Source organism: Balaenoptera borealis (assembly GCF_965194805.1).
Source record: "Balaenoptera borealis genome assembly, chromosome: 16".
Taxonomy (NCBI): Eukaryota; Metazoa; Chordata; class Mammalia; order Artiodactyla; family Balaenopteridae; genus Balaenoptera; species Balaenoptera borealis.
In genome coordinates this window covers 15,802,923-15,812,490 of record NC_138872.1, presented here as the reverse complement: position 1 = coordinate 15,812,490, position 9,568 = coordinate 15,802,923, and the positions used below count along the sequence as shown (strand labels likewise).

Here is a 9,568-nt window from a genome sequence, read left to right as displayed (position 1 = left end):
GGAGCGGGGCAGGGGCGGGGCCTGCGCGAACCCGAGGCTCCTAGTGCCCCTCCCTCTGCGCATGCTCAGTTCTGACCTAGCGCGGCGCTGCATTGGGGTCCTCGGAGATTCGCGGGACGTTTTGGCTCGCTGGAACCCTGCGGATGAAACCGTGAACAGGTCCCTGCTTGCCTGGTGTTTACATTCTCGGGGGGCCTGACTTGTAGTTACCTCAGGAGCAAATGAAGACGATAATCTCATAATGTGATTAGTGCTATAAGGAAAACAAAACAATAATACCATAGAAGGTGACCACGTGGAGACTTTTTAAGTAAGAGGGGTGGGGAAGGCCTCTCCGAGAGACTAATAATTGAGCCGAGACCTGAGACTATTTAGGAAATGCTGTTTCAGACAGAGCGTTAGCAAGTGCAAAGGCACTTAGGCTGGAAACTGGCACCTAGTTATCTATAGATACTGATTTTATAAATGAATGCACTGATAGATTGATGTAAATCTTTCGCTGAGGGAAACTAGCTTCTCTTCAGACTCATTTGACTTCACTCTATGTCCAACTTACTACTCCAATTTTTTTTAAGCTGCTTGTTGCTACCTGTGCATATTAAGCTGTTTCTTTTGCTTCTTTACCTTTGCTTATGCTCTCCTCTTCCTGGAATTCTTTTCCAAACACTTTTTTCTCTTCCCTAATACTGACTCAACCAATAATCAACTCGGACATCATCTCCCCCATAATCTCCCTCCTCTGCTCTTATTGCTCCCGGATTTTATTCCTAATTTAGCTCTTATTCTGTGATTGTCATTGTCGATGAAAATTAATCAATAGTCAATCTGTGAAAGAAGTGGAGAATTTCATTTGAGCCAAGTTTGAGGATTGTAACCTGGGAACAGCACCTCAGCTCTGAGAACTGTCCCCCCATTAGAAGTCAAGGCACAGTTATATAAGTTTTTTGAGACAGAGGGCAAGTGTCATCGTGACCCCCTACAAGATCAAGAAGGAATGTTATCTTTCAAGAAGTTGTCTTGATGCTAGGAGAATGTTGCTCTTTATGGTTGAGCAGGTATTTCTGCTGATGGGGAGGTTTGGTTGATGCATAGTGCAGATCCACAGTGCTCAGCAGAGGGGAGAGAGGAGGCCAAAAATTTTTATGTTCATATTTTTGTCTTGCCATAAAATATGAATTTTATTTCACATCAGTTTACAGTTTTTCTCAGACTGTGAGGTCTTTTTTTAAAAATTAATTAATTTATTTATTTTTATTTTTATTTATTTTTTGGCTGTGAGGTCTTTAAAGGCAGGAAGTAGGTCTTCTTTATTTTTCTCTCCCCAGACCTAATAGGATCTGGCACCCAACATGCACTTATAAAGGTTTGTTGACAAAAACCTGGTCTCTGCCATCAGGTATTTAGTTATACAATTGACCCCTGAACAAGGAAGGAGTTAGGGACAACCAACTCCTGCAGAACTGAAAATCCGTGTGTAACTTCACTTGGCCCTCCTTATCCAAGGTTCTGCATCCTTGGATTCAACCAACCTTGTGTTGTGTAATACTGTAGTACGTATATATATATATTTTTGGCTGCATTGGGTCTCCATTGCTGCACGCAGGATTTCTCTAGTTATGGCGAACAAGGGCTACTCTTCGTTGCGGTGCGCAGGCTTCTCATTGAGGTGGCTTCTCTTGTTGCGGAGCACAGGCTGTAGGCGTGCAGGCTTCAGTAGTTGTGGCTCGTGGGCTCTAGAGCACAGGCTCAGTAGTTGTGGTGCACGGGCTTAATTGCTCCGTGGCATGTGGGATCTTCCCAGACCAGGGCTCAAACCCGTGTCCCCTGCGTTGGGAGGGGGATTCTTAACCACTGTGCCACCAGGGAAGCCCTGTGGTACATATATATTTTAAAAAATCCGCATGGACCCATGCAGCTCAAACCCATGTTGTTCAAGGGTCAACTGTAATTATTTGTGTAAACTCATAACCCAACCAGACCTTAAACATTCTGAGGGTTGGGTGGCTGTTCCATCCGAATCCCCTCAGCCCAGCATAGGCCCCATACAAGAGCAAAGAAGGAACACTTAGTGTGGTGGGAAAACCGGATCACACACACACACACACAGACACACACACTGGTTATCTACTAAACAACCTCCATTTTTACTTCCAGTCTGAATTTTGCCTGAGATTCTCCTGGCCCAGAAAATGGATCAAGATTTCTGTAAACCAATCACAATGATCTCATTCTTTTGCCAGTGATTGGGCAAGGGGTGAGCATGTGACCCTGATCTAGCCGATGAGATAGGAGGATGTGTGCTGGGTGCTTATGGGAAAGTTTTCCTTCCCTGATAAGAGAGAGACACAGGACTTCAAAACAGCCTTTTTTGCTCTTTTTCTGTTGGGTTAAGGACATGGTACCTGGAGGTGTGGCAGCCATTTTGCAATTGTGAGTCAATAAGCACAAGTATGAAGAGCCAACATGCTGAATCAGGCCAGAGAGGAAAGATGAAATCGACGTGCTTGTGCCCCTGAATCAACCCTAGGACTGCTGACTTCTGGACTTCTCAGTTATAAACAAGATATGCTGTATGATCAGGCCACTCAAGATGGCTGTTCTCTTGCTCTCTGTACATTCCCTGCCAGACCAGGGCCTGCGGCACCTACACCCTACTCACATGACTGACCTTCCTCCGTACTTGTCCTAGGCCCCAGCTAATCATAGCTTATCAAAGGGGTGGTGAGGGGCATGCCCCTCTGCTGGTTTCCCTAGTAACTAATGAGCCCACCTGACATCAATTCCCCTATAATTGGTAATCCCCCCCACCCCCCAGCAAAGACTGCCACTATGTCCTGCCTGCCATGAGCTGCACACGGTGGGGTGTCACTCCAGGACCTTGCTTTAGGCATGTAAGCACTCCCATCCATCAAACCATCGATGTCTCTGTTGCTGATTCCAGGCTCTTTCTTCGGTCTTGAAGCTGGGCAAGCACAGGCCTTGTAGGCCTGTGGGGTGCAGCCCAACAAATGCCACTGTGCCTTAAACCACCATTTAGATTGTTCTTTCTTTTTCAGTTGCTTGAGGCTGAATATATTCTAAGTGGTATACCAGACAAGTATACCTGAGGCAAGTTGTATTTTCCCCAAATGGCTGAAACAGTACTTCCAGTTCTCCATGCTCTTCCAAAACCTTGCCACTCCCCTATCAAGAGATGGAATCGTATGTCCACTCTCCTTGAACTGGGTGGGTCTTTGGGGGCCCCTTCAACAGTGGAAATGACATTATGTACCTTCCAAAGCTATGCCATTGAAAGGCATTACAGCTTCCTCCTGGCTCTTTCCAGAAATATACTTTAGAACCCAGCCTTTATTCTGTGAGGAGGCTCAAGAAAAATGGAGTTGGCCCCCCCATCCCCGATCACGAAGTGGGCTCCCAGCCAACACCAACACCAATTTGTCAGTCATGTGAGTGAGGCATTTTGGACAGGGATTCATCCAAATGCTGACTGCCGCTGACTGACACCATGGAGCAGAGGAATTATGGGCATAATTCTTACTTCATAGGGTTTTTTGAGGCTTAAATGGTAGCTTAGAATTGTGCCTGGCACATAGTAGATTCTCAGTAAATGTTTTCCTCCTGTCAGGAGAATGGCTCCATTACTCCGCTTTTAACATATGGGGTCCCATACCTGGGTGACCATGAAAGGTGGTTGCTCAGGTGTTAGGTTTTGTAGATGGCATATCTTTGAGAAAAGCAGGACAATTAAAAACAGTGAGAGGCTGCTTTGGGTAACTTTCTCTATGAGTAAATTAGGTGGAATCTTCCACTTTCTTAAACACTTGCTGATGGTGGTGGCAACTGAGGATTTATGAACTTCCACAGCTGTAACTGGATCTCTGAGTGGAGAGGAAGCTCTGTCTCTCATGCCCAACCAGAGAGTCCAAGTGGTTTTCCAGTTTGGTGGTGCAGGCTCTGGAATCAGATCCATCTGGATTTAAATCCCCAAACCTATACTTTTAGCTATGGGAGCTTCACCTCTCTGGCCTTACGAGAATAATAATATTACCTAACTTACAGGGTTGTTAAGAATATTAAATGAGTTAATAGGAGTAGAGTACCGCAAACGTGATAAGCAGTGTCAAATAATTAATAGATAAGATTGGAGATAACGTTACAGGCTTGATATAAGGATTAAATGAGATAATATATGAAAGCAAGTACATGGTAAGAGCTTAATAAACATTAGCTATTTTTATGTCCTCAAACTGACTGAAAGGTAAGGCTCTTAAGAGGATGCGGCAATTTGCAGGCTGATGCTCTGTGACATCCAATGAGAGGTTATGCACGTTCCAGCCTCCACCTGGAACAAGAATTCAACCAGGAAGGAACGGTAGGAAACCACAAATACCTCCCGCATAGAACTTGGCTGGTTAAGAATCCACAGTTCTTATCAAGCCGGTGCTTCGCAAGAAGCCTCAGTATCTCCGTCTGAGAAATGAGGGGCCGGGCCCGAGGCACAGATGGGTTCTTGGTCTCGAGACCGAGTGTCTTGGGCGAACAATGTCGCAAGATACAAGGATGCCGTCCCGAGCTTGATTGAGGAGGACTCCCCCGGGAGGAGGCTCCAGTGCTCCGTAGTTCCGGGTCCGCGCCTCGGCGCACCACGTGACTCGGGTCCACACCACGTGGTCCAGGCCCGGACCTCGCGGCCCCGCCCCGCGCGCCGCTTCCGGTAGGGGCGGAAAGCGGAAGTGTGGGAGGGTCTGCGGGGCGGGATCCTGGAGGTCCCGGGGGAGGATGGAGCAGTGAGCGGGTCTGGGCGGCTGCCGGCAGCGCCATGGAGACGGTGCAGCTCAGGAACCCTCCGCGCCGGTGAGGGGCTGCTGGCCAAGAGGAAGGGGGTGGAGGGGGAGGGAAAGGCGGGAACTGGCGGAGGGGAGACACTGGTGTGCGAGCCCCCGGAGGGGACGGACCTGCGGGGCGATCCGGCTGATGGGGCACCTGCTGAATGAGGGACCTCTGGCTGGTGGGGTCCGGCCGAGGGGGATAAACGTGGGGCGGGTTAGAGAGATCGCTTGCTGGGGGGGGGGACATACTGGCGGAAGTGGGAGACAGGTGGGGGGAGCAGCTGCTGACGAACGTGGGGACAAGTTAGGGAGAGCACCTGCCGAGGGCGGGGGCCACTGGGTGAGGACTGTCCTAGAAGGGACCCACTGAGGTAGGGAGCATGCTGAAGCCGGATGAGAACCTACGAGGGGTCTGGCTAAGGGATGGGTCGGGAACTAGCAGAGAGGAGAGCTGGGCAGACTTTCTAAGGGAGGGAGTCCCACCCGAGGGGTGCAGTGGGGAGGATCTGCTGAGGGGAAAAGCCTTGCGCCTGAGGCTGAAGATGTGCCAAGGCAGGTGGACGGTCTGGCAAGGGAGGCTTCGTGGAGGACAGCATGTAAGAAGATGATTTTGGTAGTGTCCCCACTCTAGATGATGGCACCTTTCATCCCTGATATCCAGGGTCCTCCAAATTTTCCTCATATCCAACACTGGGAGGTAGAGAGGGAAATAAGAGACCATTTTCAGGATGGGCAAATTGAGGCCCAGAAGAGTTGAGACACAGACCTGTATGTTGACTTCTTTGCTCTAGGTCTGGGTCACTGGACGTGGCCAGACTGTGCCCTTTTCAGGTCTGTATTGTTTTATATCAGCTCCAAATCCTACTTCTCCCTGGAAATTGTTTTAAGTCAAGATCTGGGGGGTGGCTGATCCTGGAAAGTCTAATCCCCTGAGTTGGTTGCACTTGTATCAGTGATTTGCTCTGTGGACACCAGGGTCTTCTCTCACTCTGCCACATCTGGAGAAAAATCGAGAGTAGAGACTGAGGTGCCAGTGCAGTTCGCTTCAGTTTCACGGAGACCTCTGACTTCCTGGAGCAGAATGAGCTCTAAAGTAGGAAGTGTTCAGTGTGTGGGAATTCGGGGCAGTGGAGAGGTGAAGGGAAGGGATCGACAGCCTGGGCTGCGCCCTTGGCTTTGTTTGAAGGGCACAGACACTGCAGAAGGCAAATAGCTGGTTGGGATGGACTCAGCTCACCCTACTGTAGTGTGCTGAGTCTGAAATAAAATCATTATTGCACTCATCTAGCACTTACTGGGTGCCAGACACTATTCTCAGTGCTTTCCATGTCTCTTGTTGAACCATATGAATTTGCTGATATTTGACCATTTTTAATCTATAAAAATAGAAGTTTCACGTGGTTCAACTTATTGTTGACTCATTTGACCCCCATAACAATCCCATCACCTGTATCTCTATTTTACAGGTGATGAAACTGAGGCCCAGAGAGGTTAGTGATCAGCCAAAAGTCCCGCAGTTACTAAGTGACAGAGCTGAGGTTTCTTTTTAAATTAATTAATTAATTAATTAATTTTTGGCTGAGTTGGGTCTTTGTTGCTGTGCACTGGCTTTCTCTAGTTGCGGCGAGCGGGGAATACTCTTTGTTATGGTGTGCGGGCTTCTCGTTGCGGTAGCTTCTCTTGTTGTGGAGCATGGAATCTAGGCACGCGGGCTTCAGTAGTTGTGGCACTCAGGCTCTAGAGCGCAGGCTCAGTAGTTGTGGCACACGGGCTTAGTTGCTCCATGGCATGTGGGATCTTCCCGGACCAGGGCTCGAACCCGTGTCCCCTGCATTGGCAGGCGGGATTAACCACTGCGCCACCAGGGAAGCCCCAGAGCTGGGATTTTAATCCAAGTAGTCTGGTCCAGAGTCCATGCTCTTGGCTGCCTCACCCTGATGCCTTTCTGGAAGTATCCCTGTTTCACACGGCCTTGTGTATGTTAGCAGATATATGCTATAGCACCATAGATCCAATTATAAATGGACACTGATTATAAATCCTTCTAAAATGTGTTCGTTCTTTCCCTGAGGCCCTGGTTTAATTGAAAAGAGAATTAGGAATCTGCATTTTGTTTCTGCTTTTGCCTTGTGCTGTATAATCTTGGGCAAAAGAGTAAACCTTTTTGGTTTTTGACGCACTCATTTCCTGGACCTTTTGGATTTTAAAAATTTTATTGTATGTGCAAGAGAAAAGCATTGCAGGGCTGAATTCTTTTTTTTTTTTCTTTTTCAAATTCTGCATAATTTTTAATCAACATACAGGAGTACAACTCCTCTCGTGAAGAGGGCAAGTACTCTGTAACACCTATAAGGTTGCTCCAAGCTTTTCTAACCTTACAGTGTGATTCTCAACCATCTTCAACATCACTGAGATTAAATAAGTGGAGTATTAGTAAACACTTGCGGGTCAGTATTTCAAAAAAAATTGTCCAGGAGGGCTGAATACTTGAATGACTGGTGCTTTCCTGCTCACCGTAGCTAGTGAACTGCCGGACTTGCAGCCAATTAACTTTATTATCATTTATATCATTTCGTTAGGCCTGCTCTGTCAGTTTCACAGACTGGGCGACTTAACCTACAGAAATTTATTTCCTCACAGTTCTGGAGGCTAGAAGTCTGAGATCAAGCCATCAGCAGGGTTGTTTCTGTTGAGACCTCTCTTCACATGGTACTTCCTCTGTACCTGTCCTTATCTCCTCTTATGAGGACACCAGTCATGTTGGATTAGGGCCCACCCATATGACCTCATTTTTACCTTAATTACCTCTTTAAAGGCCCTATCTCTAAATACAGTCACATTCTGAGGTACTGGGGGTTAGGACTTTAACATGAATTTGAGGGCGTTGGGAGAGGGAAACACATTAATTTTATTTTCATTAAAAAATTTCATCCATTTATCTTATATATTTGTTGTAACCCATAACAACTTCTGTGTGGAAAGAGGGATAGGTATATATAAATAAAATGGACCTTACAAGAGTTCTAAGGTGGGAGAAAGAGGTTTGGGAATTAGCCAAACCGGTGAGTAACTCCTTCATAAACACCCTTATTTGTGTTTTGAAAGATACAGGTGTCTTTTCAGAGATTCAGATGGCATGTGTTTCCAACAAGGGAAAGCAGTCCCAATGCAGGAAGTGCTCTCTGTGTTCTTGAGTTTGACATTTGTGTGTGACTAAGTGAATGACGATAGATTAAAGTTGACGGTTTATGTAGGAGTTTATGATTTTAAAAAATGAGTTGCCATTAGATACAAATAGTGTGGTGGAATGTGTAGAGTACATTTCTGGGATGTTGGCCGTCCACGTGGCCATCTGACTTAGGAGCAGAGCATCCCCCTGTGTTGGATCCATGGAGGCTGTGTTGGCCAGGCCTGTTGAGTTATGAGCAAGCAGTGAAACTACCTAGGACCTGGGGAAGTACAGCTGAGAGGGCTGAATCATCGGAGTTGGGCTGCTTGGTTATAATGCTTCTTCCATGAAGACTCATGTCAAAAATAGCATTGAGTCCCTTATCAAAAGATTTTCCATAGAAATCTTATTTGTCGATAACACAGTAATACTTTTTCAGGGTGAAATTCTTTTTAGTTTTGAAACCTCACAAGGATTGCTGAGAAAGGTTTATGATTCTCATCATTGCATTCATTAATCCATTTAACAAATGTTCTTATTGACCACCTCTGGGTTCAGGCACCAGAGATAAAAAGATCCCTTAAGACTGGACCCAAACCAAACAAAAACCCCACTTAGATTGTTTTAAATAAGTATCTGAGCACTCATATAAAGTTTGTCTGTCACAGTATTATCAGAGGCCTGCAGCTGTCTCTCATGGCAGTGGCCGTTTCCTTTGTTATGCTGTGTTCTCTGTAATAGTTGAAATAGTGAGTTTTGCTTTTTGTAAACCACGAAGTCACCACTTCAAAGGAACACATTTGATCTTCCTTTATATGAACTGTTTATAAAACTGTAATTATACTTGAGCAATGAGGTATTGTCCATTGTTTAAACAGTTATAAATTCAATGCTTCACCCCCCCCTCCCCCGGGTTATGAGATGTTCATTCTAATTTCTGAGTTCATAGAAATTTCACTTCTGACATTGAAGAGGAGTTTCACTTCAGTTCTTCTTGTTTTGAAACTGGGAATTTTTGTGATGTCATTGGAATTTAATTCTTTGGACCTTTTGATTTTCAAAGGTCGGTGTGGTCATGTTTGTTAATTTTCAAGTTATGGCAGTTACTGACTTGGAGCAGTTCTCCATTTCTCTAGTCTTTGACATTTGTAAAATCCTGTTAAGATTGTCTTTTTGAGATCAGCGTTTATTGGTGGATACACTTGATGTGTTCAGGTGTGTGGGTTTTTTTTTTTTTTTCTCTTTTTTGGCTTCTTTCATGGTTTTGCCACTATATCTAGGAAGGTACACATTTATGTGTATGTGTGTGTATGTGTATTTTTTTTGTTCAAGTCTTTTCTTGTAAAAATTGGTATTGTCCACCTAGTTTAAACATTTTTCTTTACAAAGAAATTTTCAGTGGACTACTTCCATATTTCACCATTTCCTGAGCTCTCCTTTCTTTGTTGTCCTTTGTAGTTTCAGGAAACCATTGTGTAGAACCCACACACGCAAATAGTCCTTAGCAAACTCCTCCTTTAAGCCTGTTAATAATTTTCAGAGGTCTCAGAGTTTTTTTTTTTAAAACCCT

General features: G+C 45.6%; 1 protein-coding gene across 4 annotated transcripts in view; it reads left to right on the top strand.

Moving 5' to 3' along the window:
• Positions 1-29: 29 nt before the first annotated feature.
• The window catches only part of STK4 (serine/threonine kinase 4), a 100,398-nt gene continuing 90,859 nt past the window's right edge, over positions 30-9,568 (top strand). For 2 of the 4 annotated variants that reach the window (XR_014235981.1, XM_082361755.1), the window contains exon 1: positions 30-159. Coding sequence is in view for 3 of the 4 variants with exons in the window: in XM_082361755.1 (XP_082217881.1) it covers positions 62-159 (98 nt within the window). In the remaining variant the exon portion in view is untranslated. Of the gene's footprint in view, positions 160-4,719; positions 4,855-9,568 lie in introns of those variants that run through there. The other 2 variants (XM_082361756.1, XM_082361757.1) reach the window with 1 other exon arrangement.